At 40.4% G+C, this 24,982-nt stretch overlaps 1 protein-coding gene across 1 annotated transcript; it reads right to left on the bottom strand.

The window, feature by feature from the left end:
* Positions 1-628: 628 nt before the first annotated feature.
* Positions 629-24,982, bottom strand: LOC133941700 (pikachurin). The gene is made up of 25 exons (XM_062381742.1): positions 24,472-24,982; positions 19,529-19,638; positions 18,108-18,194; positions 17,308-17,334; positions 16,982-17,099; positions 16,738-16,873; positions 13,821-13,987; positions 10,044-10,156; positions 9,724-9,956; positions 8,615-8,802; positions 8,416-8,516; positions 8,232-8,332; positions 7,914-8,058; positions 7,360-7,549; positions 6,404-6,529; positions 5,757-6,000; positions 5,550-5,661; positions 4,932-5,048; positions 4,676-4,856; positions 4,167-4,190; positions 3,888-3,966; positions 3,539-3,682; positions 2,971-3,054; positions 2,227-2,330; positions 629-2,136 (listed from the first exon to the last, which is right to left on the bottom strand). Exons 1-25 carry the CDS (start codon positions 24,575-24,577, stop codon positions 1,985-1,987), a joined length of 3,189 nt encoding a protein of 1,062 aa, XP_062237726.1. The 5' UTR covers positions 24,578-24,982; the 3' UTR covers positions 629-1,984.

The following is a 24,982-nucleotide window of genomic DNA, read 5'->3' as shown; positions in this document are numbered from 1 at the left end:
TTTCTTTTTTAAATAGTCGTTGTTTGTCTGCAGCCAAATCATTCCCTCATTGACTTTTAAGAATATTACTGAGAATAATGTTATTGTATTGCTCACTTCAGACCTTGAAAAATGTCAGTCACTCAAACAACCATATGCCCACAGTATAAGGGCAGAAAGCTCAATGGAATTTGCTTATTTGCTTTTGAAGCCAAATTCTCAGGATCTGAGACCTTATATGTGTCATATATTTTTATAATGTATTATAAACTGATCCATTGAAATCAGCCCATCTCCAGAAAATAAAGAAGACGACTATTAATGTAGAAGCGTTTAATTGTTAGTCTGCCTCGTTAGTTTGGTTTATATGCAGAGTTGTCGACAGGTCACTGTAGATGTGTTACCATTAAAAAAGTAGACCTCGCTTGAATTGATTGATTTTTTGTATTTCATCATCTTGCATTGGGAAGTGGCTTTAAATAACCAATGGTGGCACCGTGATCGCTCATTTCATTTTCTGGGGATTTTAAGGCTTGATGTTGTTTGGTGCTCCCTTTTGTTCATCCTGATTCAGCTGCTCCCAGGTCAGTTCTTTGCACAAATCTGGATCGTCTGGCTTCACTAAGTAACAAAGTTGGCCACAATCATGAACCTAGAAACTTAAAGCTTTAAATGGAGCTTCAGAAAACATGTGCTGACAACACAGAGGTAACATCAACGTGTTCCTGTTCTAGTTACTGTTTCATCACATACATACAGTCAAGACGTGATACAGCCAATCACCCTGTGGTGGATCACTCAGTGCACGTCCTCTTCAGTCACACGCCTGCCACATGGAGCTTTTCATTTAATCAACCTCTTTTCAAATTTGTATACATTTGTTGAAAATGCTTCAGGCCATAAAAAGCCATTTGTCGGTCTCTACATAACTTTAAGTAAATCAATATAAAAACGGTTGATTTATAACAGATTTTATGACGAATTCAATCTTTAAACAAATGAAGCTGTCAATTTTCTTCCTATAAATATTTATAAAATACACTGAACGGATAGATCTATTTTCCTCTGGTGTGAAAACAAGAGACAGAAAGCTCAGTGACCACAGCTCTGCGGCTTCCTGTCAAATACCAGCAGCAGCCTTGTGTCACGCACACGTTCTCCAGGATTTTGGCTACTTCACCGTGTCCACACCAGACTTTCATGTGACTAGCATCTGAGAGTTCCAAAAAAAGCAGCACGTTGAACTAAAAGAAAGTAAAAAGAAACAACTGTTGTGCAGCTGATACACCGCCCCCCCATCCAACAACAACTCCACCCCACCCTCCAAAACTAGCAACCTTTAAAAACCTGACATCAATCAAGACTTTAGAAAAAGCTTGTCTACAGACTGATAACACATCACGAACAAGAACACAAATGCACAACAAAAACAAAAGAAATCCTCTAGGGCCAACACCCAAATCCTCTACAAAGCAGTTTATCTCTGCTCGCTGCTCTAGGTCGGGTTCATGGAAAACTTGTGATGACTCTTGATCCCTCGAATCTCTTGGTTCTTCCAGCAATCAAATAAGGATTTACAGTGAAAAAAAAGAAAAAAAAAAAGGTAAGTATTGGAATCATCCCATGAAAAATGTCCTTCAAAAAGGTTTTTCAAAAGACCCACATCACACACAACGCTAAGAATTTCCCCTCCTTTCACAGAGTACTTGTGCTTTGTAATATCCTCTGGTTGTTTAGTTTTTTTTGCTGCTGTCATGTGTCCAAACTGGTTTTTAGAGCAATTCATCAGGTTGTCAATGCTAAAGCAAAACATCGGTGTGGGAACGTTGCACACAACAGCCACTTAAATGGCTCCTGTGACTCAAAGTAGCGTAACTGTTTTTCCACTTTAAGTTTTAAATTGATATTGTTTCACTCGTTTGGTGCTGGCGGAGTTTGAGGAAGACGAGTCAGCTGATGGATGTGCTGCGCTGGAGAGGGACTCTTCGTCTCCCGGAGCAAGTTTCTAGTTTGAGCAGGTGTTGATGTTCTTGCCGTCGGCAGCGTCCTCCACCAGCGCTAAGTGATAATCAGTGGAGAGTGTGAAGTGGGACACGCAGCCCACCAAGCCGCCGATGTACTGTCTGTTTGTGTGCAGAGCGATTTCTTTCATGCCACCTTCAGAAGGAGCACACAGAGAAGACAGACATTAGAGTGGAGAGAACATGTGAAAACATTGTGTGACGTAATATCTTGAGCTTCACCCACCAACATATAAGGGTCCGTTGATGTTGAGTTGTCTCATCTTGCCGGGCGACCTCCCCGTCTTCGCTCCATAGTCATCGACTGTCAGTTTGCCTGACTGGCCGTCCCTGAGGAGAGGAGTGATGGTGAAGATGAATCCCACTTCTTTTTACAGTGATTACCTTTTCTGCTTTCACCAAGTAATTAAAGGAATTAAATTTGTCCTTGGATTTTTCAATTTCCACTTGGACAGACTATTACCATGCCTCTGCAGAAGATTACCAAATAACCTTTCCTTGAAGCCACACCAATCAATACTCTTATGGATTAGTTCAGATCAAATTACTGATCAAATTACTGTCTGGGAGGTGCAAGGGGTTCGTCATTGGGAGGTGAGTAAGGAATTATAACTTAACTCGGTTTCCCTCAGCACTGCAGAGAATTCTAACATCCTTCAAGTCTGTGTTTTCTGATGTTGTTGTCTAAGATAATACTAATATTGCTCCATATGTGTTTGATGTATAAATGTCAATATCAATCTATAACATCATAATATGTCAGAGTTCTGTGGCATCAGCAGGCCAGTTGGCGAAAGGGTGTGGAAACCCTTTCATTTCTGATTTACGAGGGGAGCTATCAATGGTCAGAGACCAGAAATGCCTTGAAGCAATTGGATAAATAGACCTAAACAATGTCTGTAGTTTTAGTGATGACAACAACAGAGAAACCTTAGATGGGAACTCTTCATAGATTTTTTTTAGAGCTTACCTCACAGCTTTGACTCTGTGCCACTTCCCATCGCTAAAGGTCCCGTTGACAATGATGTCAGCTGCACCACTGCCCAGGTTATAACTGGAACAACATATACAACGAGTCAAGTTAGTTACACTGGAGTGAATGATGCTGAGAAGATGAATCCTGGTTCTCTAAAAGGTTTTATCCACTCTGACTCCGAGTGCTTTTGTTCCCCTCTCCACTTTCGCCCGTTTTCCCCCAGCTTTTTTATTCACTATTCATTTTAATAATACAGTTAAAATGTCAAGTATGACATTGAAGTAAATCAGGGGAGGATTTTAAATTTTTGCATCTCGAGAATGAAGTCAAAATGTTAAGAAAAGGGTAAAAATAAAATTTTTAGAATGAAGACGAAATATCAAAAGTGATAGCTGAAATACATTGACAGTATAAATCGTATTCCTTTATTCTTAACCTTGACTTTACCAATATCACAGAATTAAAAAATATATTTCTTCAAATAGGACATTATATATTTTCTCTTATGTTTAGCACAAATACTCTCCTGTACTAGTATCATAAGTAGTTATTAAACAAGTACCTGAAGATTAGAGCACCGTCCCGAAGCCCCATAGACAGGAAGTCACTGTTGGGTCTCATTGGAGTGTCTCCTCGCCACATCAAAAGGCCGTCCTGGACTGTGCTCCTAAAACGAATGAAAAGGTTGGTCCTGGATCCCGAGGCCCTGAAAGGAGAAAAGTTTACATGTGATCAAATACAAGCCGGTAAGTTAGATTACAGCATGAACACCTTTACTGGGTCTGCAAGAAACATTACTCATCATTAGTGTGTAGTGATAGTGAAATGTTTCAAGATTTCCAATTACAACGTATCGACTGTAAATGACACCAGGTTTGTCAGATTTATTAAGTAAAGGTTGTAAAACTGACCTTTTGAGGATATCTCTGTTATCGTAAGTCAGGTAACTCCGCCCAATGAACTGTGGGATCTCAATGGCTTCAGTCACGGCTGTGCAGAGAAAATACTGCTTAGTACTTCATACCATCACAAGGGGGCAGCATCATCATGTCATGTTATCATCTACTGGCTACAGCTAAGCAGCAACACAAACTACAGCATGAATGACTACAGAGGGAAATACACATATTCTCAAAGATAAAGTAAAAAGTTAAGATGTTTCTTTTTTTTATTCATCCAAGAAAACTTACTGTTCAAACAGTAATTCCCACACTCTGTTCAGTGAAAGCATTAAAAACACAGAAGGCATAAATAGGTTTAAGGGATTACGACGTCCAGTGGAGTATTTCACATGAAATGACATGATAATGGAGAGAAAAATCATTTAATCCATGAGAAGAGGAAAGATTTCCTCACATTGTTAAAGCCATAAATTCTGCACAAACAGAAACATTAATTTCTCTAAAATAGTTTCTGAAAAAGAGAGTTAATGGTGGAAATCTGTTGTTTTTAAGGTTTACTCTACAAAAGATAAAAATGCTAAAAATAGATATGGAAAGCATATTGTAACTCTCACTGTCATGAATAACACGATTTGATTATTACTTTTCTCTAGTCCCAATGCAATGAACTGTGAAATGCTCTATGAATGAATACAGTCCCATCGACCTCTGGGATGTGCTGGTCTATAAATGATAATTGATCAAATAACCTGCTTAGAATTCATATAAGAAGGATCGTGTTGCCTTCTGCAACTGACCTTTCTGGCAGTGCCGGCCATCATAGCCTAAGGGACAGTCACACTCATATCCATCCCACTTTGGTCTGCAGGTTCCTCCATTGGCGCAGGGACTTTCCACACAGGGGTGTGCGGAGTTCGCCACGTTAACACCACCGGCAGTGGCAGTTGTTATTGGGATGGTGCGGTCATTGAGTATCAGCTGGGGAGGACGATTTAGATGAAGTGAGACATGGTGTAAAAATTCAGACTGTTAATGGATTAAACATAACACTACCTTCTGAATAATTCCAGAGAAGGGCTTGATAACACCTGCCGTCCTCTTGGTTTTATCATATGCTGGTACTCCTCCAATATAGAGGGGGGAGCTGCAGTTGATCTGAGTAAAAGCTCCCTGAAGAGAAAGAGTCATTATCACAACCATTCATAAATAATCTAGCCAGAAAAAAATACATTTATATAATTCCCACTCCTCAGGCCCTTTGAACTTGTATAAGATGCTGGAAAAAACTAATCACATGTAACAGAGGTAGATTTGAACCTTTATATGTCACTGGAATTTAATGTAATAATTGCTTTTTGTTCTGTGATGTTTCTACATGATGTTGAATAACTGAAATTATGTTTTTGAAATTGAATCAGCCTGATATTTATCTCTGAAGTCAGAGGGCCAAACCAAAGCAGGGTACATCAGAATGAAATATTACAGATTCACAAGGTGACTTCAGTGGTACTCCCATATTTCTTTGCTTCTTCTATAAGTGTTAGTAAACAGCCATCTGCAAATAATAGTGTGTGAGTTCTCCATTGCAGAGGTTATCTGAATATTGTCTGCCCTCTTGTGGTGAAAAATAACAAAAACCAGCGTAATGCAACAGGTATAGAGGCTAAGTACCTCAGCAATTCCTTCCCTTGGCCTCTGGCTGTCCACCTGAAGGATACCACTCTTCGCTGTGCGAGACACCCTCAGCTCATGCCATGTGTCCAGACTGATCTGCTCCTCACTCCTGTAGCACAGGTCATCACATTCAGTTGGAAACATCTACTTAAGGAAGAAGAATGTAAACCGCACAATAGAAAAAGCAGGAGATCTGTCCGGCACCTTATGACTGCTCCTCCAGAGCCGCAGTCAAATCTGAACTCCACGTATCTGTCCACCATGTTTATAGCCAGGAAGTCCCCGCTGCCGGCGTCATCACTGTACAGCAGCATCCCGTCTGGCATCGATGGTCGGAACGTGATCTCGAACTCCGTGAAGGACAGATAACTCTGAGAGGACTGAGGCCAGGGGAGGACGACGTACGAAAACACTGTCTCATTGAAGAGCGGCGAGGACAGTGAGAAGCCTGATGAGTATGACAAAAGGAAAAGAGAAAACAACAGGCGGTCGTTTTTTTAATAAAAAGATTAAGAGTGAAGAGGAGGAGAAGTTGATGAGACAAGAAGTAAATGCAAGTAAAGACATCGGGAGGATAAAAAGCAAGTGGAAGGTTATATTTTCAAAATGCTGGTTTGACATTTAATTAGTCCCTGAGCGCCTCGATATGAGAAATAAAAATCCTCATCTCAACCAATTTTCTTTATATAGCATTTAACTGTTCAGCAATTACCTTAAAAGGTCTGCGTGACAGTTTATGACAGCCACTGGGTAAGGTCCAACCACAGGGACTTCTACAACCCGTCTGTAAACAAGACAAATGACTGCTCTGTGTGTAGGCGTGACAGGAAGGGAAACCAGGGTTGACTCACTCTCTTCGCAAAGTGCTCCCCTGAAGCCGAGTGGGCACAGGCAGATGTAGCCGTCAGCGCGGTTTGCGAAGCAGACGCCGCCGTTAGCACAGCTGACCAGGTCACACACGCTGTCGCTGCACTCACCTGGTGTAGAGCAGGAAGGGGATGAGAGGTGATTAGGGCAGAACCAGCCTTTATATCTCTACCAATTACTGTAAAAAAGATGGACGACTTGATAGATCCCCAAAAATGTGGCTAAAAGCTGTGATGTAGGATAAAACCCTGCCTTTCCATTGTTTGCGGTATGGAACATGGACTAAAGAAAATGAAGTGAATGTCAAAATAAAGTTCCTTAAATGTGGTTTTGTCATTTGTTCAAGTGTTAAATATTCAGATTTTAACTACTTATTAGACACCTGGTGATAACAGCAGTCACATAATTTCCAACTGGGTGTATAAACACTACCAAGGCAGGAAGAAGAGACATTTTAAGACTGAAGCTGGTGTTTTTGGTAGCAACTGCTCTCAATCCCAACAGGCTGTGTCATGGTATGCTAGTCAGATTTATTTTTTTGCTATCCACAATTCAAAGGACTTTATCAAATGTATAGGCCAAAATAAGTGGTTCCCTTCAACGGAGTAGTTAGAATGGTTGATATTCCATGCTGATTTTTAGAGAAGAAGGTGGCCAATGGTTGATTTATATATTGACAATATTAATTTGTTCATATTTTTTTAGTAATGATAATAAAGATGCTAAATTCAAGTGGCAGGCAACGGCAGCTTATCTCAAAACGCCCTTGGTGCTAATAGATTGCCTGACTGATCGATCAGTCTAGCACCATAACAGAGCCTTTAAAACTAATATCAAACTCCCCAGCTGAACACAGAAACCTAAGGGAACCAGCGCCCTATGAGGAATATGGACAAGAACTCCACGACACTGGCAGAAGCCAAAGACAAACAACCCTCACTTATATCAGCTCCACTCAGAGCTCTACCCAGAGGCCACGGCCTGATGTCTGTGGCCTTGTTGTTGATGCTCAGACTCTGAATGCAGCCGACAAAGCCACGATTGGTCCCCGTCGCCCTGACCAGCCAGTAAGCACTCGGGGATCCCCCCAAATACAGCGGGGAGCGGAAGGTGATCTTTGTGTACTGGCCCTGAAACAGCAAGAGAAACACACAGCACACACACGTTAGTACTGTAAACACACTCCTCAGTGATTCTGATGATATGATCCCTGGAAAGCCAATTGTGAGTAATAGATAACATATTCTTTGTTGTTATTAACACAACAGGAGAGGGAAAGCTCATCAATATCGGTTCATTAGTAATGAGAATGTAGTGATCTCTAAATCAATATTTAAACAGGTATAGAAATACCATTATTGTTTAGCTCACTTATAAGATAATCTAATGCAATGCACGCTTTGCATCATCTACCACAGCCTACTGGGTATATATCCGACAACTTACCAAACATGAAGCATTTGAAAGTACATTTTCCATGTTTGCTGTTGTTACCTGTGCGCGTCCAGATATCGGGGTGTCGTTGTCCATACGAAGCCAGCCGCTCATGCCGTCTCTGAAGACAGTGACCGTGTGCCACTGACCAGGAACAACACGACTCTCACTGACTATCTGAGCTGCTCCGGTGCCACAGTTAAACCTGTTCACACAAAAGTCAAAGGCAATCAAGCCCCTCGAGTGGTACGATGTGAGGCTAAATGCAGTCCATTTATGTAACAGCTCACATTATACTGAAGTGTTTCTTTCCTTGGAGAATCTAAAGTGCTGCACACTGGAAATATGCTACAAGATGTGAGTCACTCTCCCCCTCACCTGTAGTGAAGTTTGCCTCGTACCAAGGCCAAAGAGGTGAAGTCTCCTCTCCCCTGTTCGTTCTCTCCACAGTACAGCAGCAAGCCATCCTCAGAGTCTGTCTGCACCACACACACGCTGTTTCAAATACATGTTTCACCACTGTCAAGTTGAGCATAATAGTGTTAGCAGCACATTATCTTACCTTGAACTCCACCGTGATCTGGAAGGTCTGGTAAGAGTTTTTTAAGGGTTCAAAGGTCATGTGAGAGTAGCCATGGAACCGGGGAAAGTTCACTGACACCACTGAAGAAGAAGAACAAAAGGCACAATCATAATATATGCATGGGCTGATGGAAATAGGTGCAAACTATTTTTTTTCAACTCAACCACAATTCCCTCACCCTCAGAGCAATCGTCTCCTCTTCGTCCGAGGTTACAGTGGCAGCGAGAACCTCCACTGTCATAATCACTGAGACAGAAGCTGTCGGGGGGGCACACAGTGTCATCGCAGGTCAGTTCGTACACACGAGGCACGTCACCCTTCCAGGGGGACATGGTCGGTATGGTGGTGGTGGTCGGCAACGTGATGCTAAGGTGGATTCAAACAGGAAGATAAGGAGAAAGCTCATCCAAACGCAAATGGCATTTTAAGTCACTGAAACTACAAAACTGCTACACTAACTACAACTCTACCGGTTGCTCTACGTTGTGTAACCACTGCTAGGGTCAACAAAATTTGCAGCTAAACATAACATTGCTGCACTACACTACCGGCATTTCTGGGCGTCTGCCTCACCCGATACTACTTGGACCATTAATGTAGACTTTATCGCCACCTACTGGCCCAGCATGCTTGTTTGAGCATTTGTAGTGATGTTTTTAATCTCCGTAAGGAAAGGAACATTTCGTAAAAGGAACTTGATGCCGATGGAAGGTTTTTTTGAAACGGGGAAATTATCCACTCAAAAAAATATGCTCAGTAGTGCCTTTGAGTTCAATCTCAGAAGTTAAGTTAATAGCACGTTCATTGTATTTATACACATACCTTTTCTTCCTCAGGAAAAAGTTACATATTCAACCAAATGAGCGATGGCAAATTAGGCCAGCTTCTATTTGCCCCTGTTAATGACACAACGTTCATCACAGTCCGGGAGACTGACAGCTCAAATTGATGTGATATTTGACTGCAGAAATCACCATCTTTATCGCATAATTAAGTGAAAGAGCATGAGAAAGAAAATATGGAAGGCTTTTGTAGAAAGCCAGGAAAGTCAGCAATCTTGCAATCAAAGAACCAGAGGAAAACCAATAAGATGTGTATCTGCTAAGATAGAAAATAACTTCTTAATAGACCTGTTTTTTCGTCCTCTGCAAACACCTAATATGTTCAACTCTTCCTATAAAAGGCATCACCTTCTCCAGTTACTGATGCCCATTACCATTAGCTGTACATCACCAGTAAAGTAAAGCTGACAAAGGGAAAGCCAGAGACTTCTGGGGTACATCTTACCTGGTGGTGGTGAGTGGGGCAGTGGTTGTGGTGTCAAGGGTGGTACTCGGCTCTGAGGTGGTGTCGAAGATCAGATCTGAGAAGTCTGGGACGGTGGAAACTGGTGGGGCAGTAACGTTGGGTGGAGCGATGGTGTTCATACGGTAAACAACGTTTCGACCAGGTGGCGTACCAGAGCGAGAGCGGAGCTGGGATTTCCTGTTGTCTGCATCAGTATCTGGGAATGGCTTTAACTAATGGGGGGCAGATGAGTAAGGAAATGAAAGAATGAGATACAACTTTCCATTATTACAATCTCGCTCTCTCAGGTTAAGACCCACCTCCTCGATAAAGATGTCGTAATCAGAGTCATCGACGTCGAAGCCATCGTCATCTTTGTTCCCGGGATCTGTGATGTACCGGCCATAATCACCACTGCCAACGTCTGCTGCACCTGTTAAGAAGGAGAGTGGAGGTTATAACATGGCTATTACTACAAACAGTGAAAGGACACGAGGGATGACGTTTTGAATGGTTGGAATGTCAAATGAGTTAAAAACAGTCAATGCAGTTCAGAGAATGACACCATAAGAAAACAAGAAGCTGAGGGAGTGACAGTGCAAACGTACTGTAAAGTCCAAATTTACTTGGGTTTGTAGCATGAATATGTTCAATATGTGAGCCCAGTTTTTTGGAAAATATCTTCTGCCGAGCTCAAGATTATCACAACATTACCAGCTGTCATTAACTGTTAACCCTACGATGTAAAGGGCCTGGATGTTGTGAATTGGCGCTATAAAAAGAAAGTTATATTTAATTCAGCTCAAGATATTGTGGTTGCTGTGTCAAAGCCGAGCTCTTGCATCCGCCTCATCAAATATGTCAACATTTTTGGGATTTCTTGCCCTTTTTACCGGATTATCTGTCTTAAGTGGCAAAAGGCTGGCAAACGCCCATCCTTAATGGCAGGACAGATCTTTGATTTTACACAAATACCACAAAACCATCCGTATCCACGTTTGGACTTTTCCCTCCATTTGCAGTTATCACCATCAATGTATGACAATGATATTTCGGTCAGAAATGAATAATGGCGACGTTGTATGTGACCTAGACAACAAGCAATAATGACTGAGTCACTGAAGTTGGTGTTGAAGAACAATGGTCAACTCTTGGGGAAATGTTTTCTTATAACGAATGATGATATAGTGGCAAATTTGACCATACTTTATAATGACGATGATGAAACATTAGACAATAATAACACAGTTTCTCAATAGGTCTTTTTCACAGGAGACATTTTGACGTGCAAGTGTACGTAGATAATTAGTGGGACTCTTGACTACAGCGGAGCCATTGGCCTGTGCTTCAGGGACAAGGGTCAACATGTCTGCTGTGAAGAAGGCCTGTGAGTCTACCTGTTAGCCTGAACCAAGGCTGCTGCACCACATACTGAAAGGTGTCTCCTCTGTACAGAACTCCGCCATAGGAAGCTCATTGTGTACAAAGACAAAGCCAGACAGTGAATACGACTGAAACCAACAGGAACGCACATCTTTTCTATATTGTTAACTCTGTAAAAATGTGTTGTGTTTAAATTTAAGTTTTTAGTTTAAGACATTTTATATATTTGGCAAACTTGAGCTTATACAGATATGTCTTTGCAAGGCTCATATCTGCCCCAATTATTAGCCAACAAATATATCAGTCAAGCTCTATTAGTTACTAGTGTATTTTGTCACAGTGTCCACACTAATCATTAGGATGAATGTACTACAAATATAATAGGGTTCATTTTAATTCAGCTGCTATCAGTAAACCCAGAATCCCTCTTACCTTTTGTTGTTATACATTTAGTGTTTAGTTTTTGTACAATGTCATATAATATGTATGGTACACATTGTTGTATGTTTTTCATTGATTTAATGATGTATTTTCTTTAAGTCTAAGATGTTTAAGAATTTGACACATAACAATGTACATGTTAAATGTAACAGCTCTCTGCCCATTCACCTTATCCTCAGGACGCATAATCTTATCTTACATAACAGCATCTCCTCCCTTCTGTGTCCTCACTACTCCACCTCCTTATCTATCTTAATTCTACAGTATCATGCAATTATGTAAAGTGATATCTACCTATACACATTTCTTTTATCAAATATCTTGTGGATATTTTACCTTTTAGCTTAAATTGATGCCAAGATTTAAAGTGCTAATTTGTGCTGCCTAATAACATTAAATCCTGAGTACTAAGTGCTAGCATACAGGGAGGCGGGGGTCACCCAAAAAGAAGAAGAAAAGAATCCCCCCACAAACTAATCTACTGTTGTGTAACAATCCCCCTCAATCCATACCACACTGTTTCTTAGAAGAAACACACAGACACAGACACACATACACACACATGCTCTCACATAGAGCAACAACAAGAAAAGTATGTCAGTCAGTCATTCAACACCCACCCCCGCTGCTCACTCAAGAAGCGGTGCATTGTGTGCCTGCATGCAAGTAGTGTGTGTGTGTGTAAGTGTGTCTGTGCGTGTGCATTCATCAGGGGTGTGGATGGGCAGAGAAGGGGTCTGGCATCCTGTCCTTAATCCTGTCTGATGAGACTCGAACGTAACCCGCTTTTATCCCCTGCTGAGAAACCACGCTCCTCTATCTCTTGGTTTCTGTCCGTCTGTCTCCCTGGGTTCCTCTGACTCGCTCCATTTATCTTGTTTCATGGAACTTTCAATGATTATTCTCAGCTTCTTTCATATAACCTCTTCCCCTGTCCGACTTTCTAGCTGGGCTTCTGTCTCTCTGAGACATCAGGTAATGTAGCGTGTGAAGCAAGTGTAGCCGGAATGTGTTTCTGACGGTTAACTTAAAATAATCATATATTGTCACACTGCTAAAGCCTGATATGCAAAACAATAATACACACACACAAATGATGTTTTGCCTCATTAGGTCCAGGCTTTAGTCCCCATGAGGTCTACTGGTCCTGACATGTCAGTGTTTATGCAGGAAATGGTCCCAAAGCGATAATGGAAATGAGTACACACACACACACACAAACACAAACACAAACACACACAATCACACACACGCACACACATGCACACACACACACAAATCTGTATGCACGCTGATTGAATATCATGGCCATCATTCCATTATGACATCGCTAATACTGCATGTTTTTTAGTCTGTGTGGTTTAATATCAATCAGTCCTGACCGCCCCCCTCCCCCACACACCACTAGCAGCTGACTAAATAAAAATAATGTGATGATAATGTATCTCCGTCAATCCAGAGCAACAGACACGAAACCCACTGCCACACTAACAGCCGCTGTCCTACATTCAAGCAGACACTGAGAGACCAACTGTCCAACTGTGCACAGTTTGCATGAGTTAGAACTCTGCAGTGTTCATCCTACTCATGCTCCTTCATGTTTTACATGTCAACATGATCTTCATGTTGATTTGAAGAGGTTTTGTGAACCTTGCAAAGACACTTCTATTCCTCTGTAAAACACTATAATTGCCACGTTTGAATGGTGCTATTAAAGTCCCCTTGCTTTGCTATGTCATGACACCTTTATAATAGCAAAAATATGCATCAGTTCCAACTGAAAATAATCAAAAATATGTTTATAGAAAAAAGTAAAGTACATTAGTAATATGATACTAAATATAAACTCTATTTTCATAGCACCTTTCAAAACACAGTTACAAGGTGAAACACAAGTTAAAAAGGGAAATAATAGGATGCAAACAAAGAGGCAAACTAAGAGTTAGAATAATTGTCGGTGATGCGACTGCTGCCTCCGCTCTGACTGAGGGAAAGCTCGATAGAAACTTTGACTCAGTTTAAAACTTTTCTTCTTCATGTTGGTGGAAAAAGGAAGTGTCTGTCTCCACAGTAACACTCAGGTTTATACATTGCGGTTGAGCAGGGTAACTGTTTGATTGTGATTTCATTCTGGATATTGTTGTAATGCTGCTCTGTTTAGATCTGAGTGGGTGTATTGTTGAAAGTAAACTTTGTTTTTCAGATGCGATGGAAAGCAGACTAACGAGGGGCCTGAGACGAAGCTTTCATCACAAAACAAGGCATTTTCTTACCTAGAGTGCGCACGGGGTTGTTGATGCTGCTGGGTGGGCTCAGTCCATGCACGTTGACGGCCCTGACAACAAACTGGTACTCCGTCTCCGGCATTAACCCCTTCAAAACCATCGAGTTAGTCTCAATGGGCTCACGAATATAAGTCCACTCCGTGTCCATTTCTGGCCTGAGGAGTAAAGGGCATGCATCAAAACTCAAAAACAAAAAAAAAACAAATGGATCATTATACATGTTTCTGTGGAGTCTGAATTGGGTGAAATTCAATGTATACCTACTGCCACTGTTTGTAGTTGATAGATAACGTGTCATTTTAAGGTTAATACTATAATTTGTATATACCTATATATAATAAGGTATATATCTTTTCAGGGTCTTCCATATTCCTTCATACCTGTTGTAATTTATCTAAATTTAATTCCTTATTGTCTTTGAGAGGTCTAAAAAGGTCTCAGCTTAAAATTGTAAAAACCTAGAGAATCTAACAGTTTCTTTGTTTTACATTCTCTGTTTTCTACATTTAATAAATCATCGCTGGTTTATAGTTGATTCGTTCCCCCAAAATCAAAAAAATAAAACATTACAACAATAATTGTATTGAGGATGATGTGATGCTTTTGTGAAGGATGGACGTTTTGTTCCTCCTGCTGTTCCGTGGACCTGAACATGTGCAGGGAAATGATTGCAGGGGAAACAATTACTCCAAGTTGTAGCTCTGAATAATTCAAAGACATAAAAATACTGATAACTTCAAACAAAGCAAAACAAGCAATTAATTGATAAGTTTTTGTTTTCTCTGTGTTACTTTTTGGGGCCCTTTAAGCCTGAAAGCATTAAAATAATCAAAATAATGAACTCCTGAACTTATATATTTTGAGGATAGCATCTCCAGCTGCTGTGTTTGTGTGCCGAATCCGGGCGCCTGCAGCTACAGCTATCCGCTGAATAGAGTCGTCTTGGTCACCGCTCAATGTCTCTCTTCAGCAAGACCTCTTTTGATGTGAGAGCAGAAAGAAATTGCCGATGAGATGTCTCTTTTGTGTGAAAAATGCCCCCACAAGCAAAAACAGACACTGATTCCTGTTGCTCTGTCATAGGAAGTGACAGTGTCCCTCTGCCTCTCTCTCTCTCCTTCCTCAATCACAGGGTGTTAACTTTACACCATGAAGGCAATTGTTCTTTGTTTTTAACGCTTCTTTTCTTTTCATATTATTATTATTATTATTTACATATTTTTTGTTCTTAGAAAAGAAAAACTTGTGGCAGCATTTTAAATTTCAATCTACTAATTATATCAAATCATGAGATGACTCCAGGCAATTATTTCTGACCTCAACTTCCTGGACGTCGCAGCCTGAGGACTTGTTGAGACATTGGAGGATTGTGTGTGTGTGTGTGTGAAGTGTTGATGTGTTTTGAGGCTGGACATGACTAGACAGAGGCCGGCTTCTTTCTGTCTTATGTCCCAACTGACCCTCATGTCAAAATACACACGGTTACACTGAACAGACCAGCAGGGAGCTCACGGGATTCTCTGTACAAAGAGAGCTGTGGATTCTGTATTGCAGACATGTAACAATGGGAGGATAAAGAGAGTCTGTTTAGGCATAGGCTAAATGTGCATATATCTAAATATATATAGATAAACAGACAAAAGTTTAGAAAGAGGTTCATTATCTCTTAGTATGCTGCTTCATCCTGTTTGATTACGTTGTGTCAGTAAAGCACTCCGCCGTATTTTGCTCAGAAATAAAAAATCCATTAGCTATCATATCTTTATAGAATTAATGTCTCCTATAGAATTCCACAGTTCCTATTAAATTCAAACCATTAGTATGTTGTTAATGGTAAAAAAGCTTGATTCATATTCTGCATCTGAACAAACAGTTCAGCCTTTTGGAAAATTAAAAGATCGAAATCCCTTTCCCACCTGTTTAAGAGCCAGGGAGTCACTCCGCTCTGTTAACCTGGTGTTAAGCCCTGCCAGCACCTCTTTCGCTCAGAGATTTGTTATTAATTCTAGTTTAAAACCACAACTTATTGTTTTATACATATAGGGCTGGGAAATAGAACAATATTTATAATTAGTGCAGGAAATCTTTCATTAGGAATGTAAAAAAAGTAAAATATATATTGCAAAGATTATTTTTTCGGCCATATCATCCCATCCTATTTTAATATTTCACTCTGCGTAGAGCTTCAACTAATGAGAGCTGGAGTTTAATCACTGAGCTTCAGAGGTGCTGGTGGGGGGGATTCTGTTGCCTTCAGTCTGAACCAGGGGGGCTGCTTCTGCCTGCTGCTGGTTCCAGCTGCACATTTACCTCAAAGGCCCGGGAGTGGTATTGATCCTTATATCGAACGCTCAGCGAGAAAATTAATCTCCAACTATCGCTTTGAGATACCATTATTTCAATGGCCGCACCATTACATCTAAAACTCTACCAGCTGTGTGCATCATCTTTGTAATTTCTCAACATTTACTTTAGAAGTCTTGAGATCTTGGCTGTAATTTGGGGCCTGACCCTTGCTGTGGATAATGGACCCATCAAGCGATCTGGGTTGTGATCATGGTTATCATCAGACCAGTGTTGAGGGGAAAAGCTCTCAACTTCTCTTTCAAAAAGCGTATCAATTAAAAGGATGAACAGGAAGCAGAGAAAACCAATCAGCTTTTTTAACTTTTCCTCGCACACCGATCAATGGAACACGGCTTCTCACTCCCGGCGTTTTACTCCATGACGTGACCACTTCAGGTTTTAAATGGTTTTAACTGTTGTATGTTATGGATAGTGTATGATCAAACATATGTCCCTGTGAGTGTGTGTGTGTGTTTGTTTCTATGTGCCGGTGCCGATGAGTTTGATGAGGCTTCATTAATTAGTTTTTCTGAAGGTTGATTCATAATTTTTGACTGACCTGATGTAGGCCACCAGGAAGTGAAGGACAGGTGCGCTTCCTTCACTCTCTCCTTGCTGCCATGACAACGCCAGCTCCGTGTCCGACACAGCCATGACAACCGGCTGCGCGGGGGGAGACGGGCGCATGCACATTTCTGACGGGGTAGAGATAAATTATATTCATTGACAAGTTATTAATAAAACAGTGGTAGTAATAATGTCATCAGTTGTATAATGGATTCCTACTACTCACATATTCTTACCATGTGAGGCGGTGCTGATGTCCCTGGGCATGCTGGGTCTGCCCTCCCCGGCCCAGCCGTAAGCTCCAACACTGACTCGGTACTTAGCGTTCACCTTCAGGTCACCGATGTACACATCCTAGAAGTCCGTTGATGTGGAGGAACGGGAGAAGAGATTCAGATAGGAAAAATAAGCAAGAACAAATCAAGGAAGGCAGGAAGAAATATAAATATGATAAAATAAACCGACTGGAGGTGGAAGGTATGTCAAATCTATCTAGAAAATGTTCACTGCGATATATGAAAAAAGTGACAGGGTCAACTGAAGATGTTTAAATGATACTTACAAAACTGGCTTGTCCATCAAATTGGCCCTTTGAGAAAAGAAGAGCAGGGGTGTCCATCAATGTTTAAGTACCACAGCACAGGTGTTGTCATAACTTTCATCTCAGGTCAGATGTGGTCAATGAGTTTTGATTGAAACAGTGATATTAAGGACATTTAAAGTAAAATATAATATAAACATCGATTAAATATTAAAAGTAAAGAATTCCAGCTATTATGTTATATTATCTTAACAAATTCCATTAACAAAATCAATCACCCATGACCTTGTAAAGAAGTAACTACAAACATGTAACTAAAACATGTAAGGATAGTGCATGTGCTGCATTGGTATTAAGGCAGCAGATCGGTGCATTACAATAAACTACAGTTATTATTTTCATCATAAAGATACAACATGTCAACCAAAGCAATATGATTCAATACTTTATGGACAACAGAGATCTATGGAACAGAGGAATATAATGAATCGGGCTTTGAATACACACACAAATCATTTTATAACCTCACAGTTGGTTTTGGTATTTTCAATGGATTTGATACCAATAAGAAACATTTAGAATATGGCCTACCTCATCTTCTAAATATTTGTTATTTTACGTTTGTTTTTTTCAAGGAAATATTACTTCTGAGGCTCTGATCAGCACTGCAAAGGTTTTGTTGACTATCACAGCTGAAATTGCCCTCTCTGTCCAAACTGGATGTTAGAGGCACATCAGAGTTTTCTTAAATTAAGTTCACTATGCATGTAGATGTGTCATCCAGAGAAAAGCACAGTTAAAAGCCCTGAATATCCACTTACAGTGGTCAGCATGTCCAAGCTGAGAGGCACTTCCATCAAAGAGGCTGATTCCGATGGATTTCCGTTCCTTATCTCAGTGTAGAAGACCTGAAAGCATATTCACACATACAAACACTTATTTTTATTCCAGTAAAATCATGGAATTTGTGCCACTATTTTGGCAGTGTTGGCTTTGATATGTATTCATAACTGTTGAATCTGTTTCTTTGACTTAAGGAACCTTCTCCTTTCCTTCAGTCACTATCTAATCATGTCGTCATCAGGAGGAAATACTGTGAGGAAACATATTTTTTAATGAACTTCCAGAGTGACTGGCTAAATGAACGCACGTTTATCTGTGAGTAGTGGGGAAGCTAGGTAGCTGACTAATCCTCTTAGTGTAGACATATGGTCAAAAGCATCACACACACAAACACACTCACACACATAAAACCACACTCTATCCACACTTTGTTAATGTTTGACTCAAAACAACACTGGAGGGAAGGATGGAGGGAGGGAAGGAAGGAAGGAAGGAAGGAAGGAAGGAAGGAAGGAAGGAAGGAAGGAAGGAAGGAAGGAAGGAAGGAAGGAAGGAAGGAAGGAAGGAAGGAAGGAAGGAAGGAAGGAAGGAAGGAAGGAACTAAGTGGTAATTTTGGGCTACATCTCTGGGTATAAATAAATCAAATGTGTCAGAATGAAAAAAGAAAAAATCAATTAAATTCCACTAATCACACGAAGTAATGTAAAAAGTACCACAGCCGACTATCAAATAATTAGCTTTTTTCAAATCAAATACTGTCTTAGACCATTAATTTTCGTAGGTAAGAGCAGCTCGCTTAGAGTGAAACACAACACGGGTTTGAGACCACATGTTTCCAGACTAGGTTGCCTCTGAAAAAAAAAAAAAAAGATTTGGCCATGAAAAGGTTACATCAAAACACCAGAAATTTCAAAATGCCAATCTAGCCCTCAAGGTCTACTTCCTGGAGAGTGAGTTTGAAGAGCACTTTAAAAGCAGAACAAGTATTGGCACCACCCACACCGGTGGCTCGCAGATGATAATGAACATCCCTTCTGAAAATTTGATTTGTCACATATGTGAGGAATGGTTTACCTGTTTAGACTCCTTTCTACGAAGGAGAGGTCTTAAAAGCAACATGCAACTTCTGTTTTAGTTTTGAAGCGATTTCTTTCAATATTTCCGGGGGGAAAAAATTCTCTAGATTTATATGTGAGACCTTTCAAAAAAACACTGAAATTCCAATATAATATATATACTTACGTTGGAATTGAATTGTATGTTAAACCTCCACCATAGACCATTTTGTTCACTGTTTATTAAAGGTTATAGGTGGAGAGCGATGATTGCTCAGTCTCAGATGCTCATAATTTTTCACTGAATCATTAATTCATGTAAAATCCCAATTTGGGATAATACCTTGTATCCAGTGATGGTGCTCACGTGTCTCCGGGGCATCTTCCATCGTACACTGAAGGCTGTGCAGTTGATTGTCTCCAGCTGGATGTCCAATGGAGGACTCAGACGATCTGGTTCATAAAAACAGAAAGACATTGTTAGGAGACAGGAAAACAAGGAAGGAAAAAGGGATGTACAAGAGGAAACATGCAAGTGTCATAGTGATCAGGCAGCTTATTAAAACTTTTTTATTTGATATATTGGCTTTAGTTTATATTGAAACAGGCAAAATTACAGCCGTCAGCTCTTTTGTACAAAATAAGAGCTGCATGGAGCGAAGGATTTAGCTGCTCAGCCCGTCACGTATTACTCTCCGGACCTGGTGGAGGAGACCAAAATTTAGATAAAATTAGGGCAAATATTTGTTTCTCATTCACCAGGTGGCCAGAAACATGACATAGGTTAAATGAAGTGGAGCTACAGTATAGATATATACTATATATAGAGAGAGATAGAACTGTTATTTCCTCATGTCTCTTCACCTGACGTATATTTGTGGATTCATTTGATTAGTTTTCCCTTTTGGAATTCTGATTAAAGCTGAAATGTTGACAAACAGATTATTTTGGTTTCGCTCTAACACGTGATTCCAGCTTTTATCCAGTGTCCAAAAAAGTGTTAATGTAGGTTAAATAAAGGTAAACCTGTCGAAGAATCTAGCAAAAATAACCAATGATATTTTGAACATAGCCGACACTGTAATTCACCAGAGTCTCTGTAAAGGGGCAAACAAGAAAGGACTTGAGATGACATAACCTGAAGCCCCACGCACTGGTTTATAATATCAACTAACTCTGACTTCAGATGTCATTATTTTCATCAAAAACGGGCTGAGTCTGTGGCACTTGAGGAGATTGTATTCCAGCACTGAGCCCTGGTCTGAAAATCCTTCAGGAGGCTCTTGTGGAAGCAAGAAAGAGAAATTACATCACCGTAGCCTCTGATATATGCATTACCAGGCCTTAATGGAGAAACATGAGCCCACAATAGCCCTCAGAGCCTCATAGACAAGCACTTTATGTCATAATAGGTACATGTGGATGATTGCTACTTTCAGACCATCAAAGAGCTCTTCAAAATGATATCAGAAGCTGATCATTGTTTATTATAAATTACACTTATTCATATGATTACTACATATGAGATTTAAAAGTAGACTTTGTTATGACATAAAATAGATTTAGGTTATCTGCATTTAATTTGATATTAACAGTTATATCTATCAGAGATTTAGTTTAGAGTTCTTTCTCTAAGTGACAAAAGGAAATCACTGGTTTACACTGACATGGGAGATCACACACGACCACACGTAGAAGAGCAGAACTCAGAGATCTGAAATGTCATGTAGCTCCTGCACTTCTCTTTTGCACTTTTTTTCTCCTCTCCTCCTTATTTCTTGTGTCCCCCGGATTCAATAAGCCGGCCTCGCTCCTGTGCCGCCCTCCTGACTCCTCTCCTGTTGACATCCCTCCTCCTGTCTTGTGCCCTTCTCCCTGTTCTTCCATCGGAGCAGATAATTCAATATGTCAGCTGAATTCCCTGATCATCCATGTCTCCCCAGGGGAGTGGCCCAGCGAGCGTCCGGGTGAGAACTCACAGAATTATTGCTGCTAGAAGGGGAGTGGGGCTTCTTCAAATCATATTCTATGGACTTCAACATACGGCAGCTTACAGTACTGAAAGATGTGTGTGGGTACAAATTTTAATAGTCAAAAGCCTGGAGTTAAATTGTTATCTGTAATCAATATGAATCCTGATAAGCTTAACATAAACCCCTGGACCTGGTGGATTATGTGAGTCGGTAAGAGATTGAGTATTGATCCTGGTGCCTCCTCTGGGGGCCTCTTGCTGTGGCTAATGAAGCTGGTCTTGAGCTAACTGCTTCGTTTGATTGGCACTAGCCTGTAGCTGGTCATCTGGATACTTTTTTGAGATAAAAATTAAGATATAGAATTTGTTATTTTGGAAGAACTGGACACCATATGAATTGTGAAGGTTGGGATAACACAACCTTACAAACCATTTGGTAAGACGTCATTCAGAAATACTTGTTGAACTCACTGATGTATATTCAAGCCTTCATTTTCTCAGTAAGTTTGATTTTAAACATCTATGTGGTGCTATAAAGCAGGGTGAAATAATAGCTAAAACTGACTCACGGTTGTATTGTCTGGACCTCGACACCGAGGTCCTGCTCCACGATCACAAGTGTGTTGAAAGTGTAAGATGGTAGCACCTGTATCAAGGTTATTTCGGCTTCAGGAGCAAGCTAGGACGTCTACATATGTAACATTTGTGGGTTTCTAAATTTAGAGTGCTTGTCACATCAATATGATGCGTCGGCATGGTGATGCGTTGTGTTTCCTCTTCCTCCACCTCTAATGTCTCTTTGGTGTTCTTCACTTTGGCACGTATGAGCAATGTCGAGGGACAGCAAGCTGTACATAGACCACACGGGTTGCTGGCACCAAATGGTCTCAGTAGCGATATAAAACTGAAATTTTTCCAGTCACAACCTGATTTTGTAACCCTATTAAAAGATATACTGCTTTGATATATATGATTGACACTTGGTCTGATAACATATACAGGCTGTCAGCCAGGACAAGGGGACAGCTTTTGTCATGTCGGACTAGTGTCCCGAGGCAGAACGTACCGGTGTAAACTCGATTCATATTGAAGGAAAGATTAGTTGCTCAATTCACACTGACCAGGAGACTGAAAATAGTGATATTCACCAGCCTGTGTGAACATAGGTGAGGGTCAGAACAAAGACTCACCAATACATCGACAACTGCCAATATGACCGCAGCTTCTACTTGTGAAACCACAAAGAGCCAGAAGCTCCACATTTACAGCTCCCTTGAGACAGATGAGGTCAGGTCTCCCCACTCTCAGGCTTTGAGGTCCTGACATTTGTCAACTTGAGTGGCTTATCATGTCACTGTACACTAAAGGTCACTGTTCAGTGGGACCAAAAAGGCCATAACGGTGTGAAAAAGCACACTATTGATAAAGCATAAGGTAGCAGGAGCACACAGGAACATCTCATATGTCACATCCTACACGTAGGCCTTTTCTAAATGGACCAAACATGTGGCGTCTTTCTAACAGATAAGGTAATGAGGTGAAGAAATACAGATATCATTTTAAAACTACCAATTATACTCTGTAAATCTAAGCTGGAAGAAATGTTCAAATAATAACTGCACTAATACTCTATACTCTTTATATTTTAATTAATCATGCAAATAACTTAAAGAATATATATATATATATATATATACTGATAGGGACATTTAGCATTTCCTCTTAAACTTGTCAGCATGCTCCCTTTCAGACGAACAATAGAATAAACACTTCAACAACCACAGTGATTTTAACAATTAAAAAATAGCAATCTAGATCATACTTAAATTGGTCATTATTTATTGGCTGTGTAAATATAAAGCCTTTTGTTTTTTCATTACACTGGTTTCTATTGAGATTTCATTGCTTCTGCCGCATTTATACAAACCCTTGATCTCACTGGATCTCAACAACAATCCAGTCTCAAATTCAAATATCTGGTTGTTTGTGAACAGGCCACGTTTTCTATCAGTCTAATTCTAAATCTCCGTCATCGAGAAGTGCTGCTCTTTCCAGGTCTGAGTCATCCAAAATTGAATCAGCACAAAGATGCGTGCTGTTGTGCTGCTCTTCAGCACGGCTTTGGGAATAACACATAAACACTGCATCTGAAAGGATAATCTGGTGTTAAATTTTCATTGCCTCTTCATTCCAACGCTTTCACCTAATAAAGTTGTGTATCGAGTGTGAGGCAATGGGAGAAGATGATGTAAAAGGCATTTTCTCATTCGTTAGAAACTTCTAGATAAGATATAAAGTACATAGTAATAAGTGTAAAATGAAAAAATTAGGACCATCTTCCATTTAAACCAGTTCTGTGATATGATGTTTTATGTAGATGCCAAAGCCTGTTTACATTCCCCTCCTTGGCAGAATGAGGCAGAAATACCAACAATAAAAAAAAAAACACACACACAAATGTCACTGGCAGTCATGGAGACAGAACTAAAGCCGCGCTCGGTGTGGCAGTCTCGACTGCAGTGAGTTTTCTGTGCTGTCAGATAGACGTATTGGTCTGCTTGTGAATGGCCTGTAGGTCCAAAAAGAGTGAGGGAGGGAGAATCATGTCAGACAGCAAGAGAAAACGGAGAGTAAAGAAAGAGAGGAGGGAAAGACACTGGGTAGACAACGAAGTGTTCAGAAGATAACTAAGAGATATAGAGACAGGGACGCATGCAGTGGGGTAGAGTAAAAGAAAAGACTCCGTGGAAATGACTGAATCAACAAGGGTTTTCTGTCAAAAGGAGCATGTTGGGAAGTTTGACATATGGGAGTAATGTTGGCTATTTTTAAATGTCCGAAATTATTAATCATTTCGTTGTTCTTTAAGTCATGAGTCCTAGTTCAAACATGCCAGATATTAAGTGTTTCAACTGCAGCATGAACAAGTGCTGTTTGCTTACTATAGTTAAGATGCAGTGTAGTGATGCTCATCATTGAGGTGGAAATGGACACAGTAACATGATGAACAATGTTTTGTTGTAAAAAAGTAACTTTTATTTTGACAATTAGCCTTAATTGTTAAAAGGTAACATATAAGAAAAAGTTAAAGTCACAAAGAATATCAGTTTTATTGTGAAATGTTGTTGCAATGTTATGTTTCATCTAATAATTCAAATGTGAAGTTTAAAAAATAAAACAAATATTGCATTAACACAAAGATACACACATGCAAAATATGCTCCGTCCACAAAGTTTCAATATAGATTTCAAATGTTAATTGATTATAATTATAATTATTATACATTCTATTATTTGGCTTTAGTTGAACTTACCAGCTCTCCGAGCATTGGTCCTCCTAGCACAGAGGCAAACGCTGGCTGTGCATATTGCAAAGAGAAGTAAGTAAAGAAGATTCCTTTCTTTACATGTGGACTCCATGTCTTCTTCAGATCGAAAGTTGAACAACGGTCAAATGTTCATTTTACAACGCGTTCAAACGCGCATGGAACTGTCAATGTAACTGATTCCTTTGCTGTTCCAAAAAGAAAAGTTCGCAGTGTTAGAAAAGACGGTCTCTCATCCAAATATTTGGCCGCAAACAGCAACCTCAGGGCGGGCAAGACGTGCACGAGAGGAAAGGGCATCCACGGTATGACACTGATGAGATTACGGTCTGCAAAAGATCAGTGGGTTGGACACGGTAACGCACGGACAGACACACACGGTTCCACGCGCTGACACACGACGGCGAGGGGTTGTCCCGACGATCCGCGCGTAATGCGCAACGACTAACGCCACTGAACGGGGGGCAGTGTCCTTTTTTACGCACGAATCTCGCTTTGG

Source organism: Platichthys flesus, chromosome 3 (genome assembly GCF_949316205.1).
Source record: "Platichthys flesus chromosome 3, fPlaFle2.1, whole genome shotgun sequence".
In the NCBI taxonomy this organism is placed as follows: domain Eukaryota; kingdom Metazoa; phylum Chordata; class Actinopteri; order Pleuronectiformes; family Pleuronectidae; genus Platichthys; species Platichthys flesus.
Note: the sequence above shows the minus strand (reverse complement) of the source record. Positions and strands in the feature narration are given on the sequence as shown.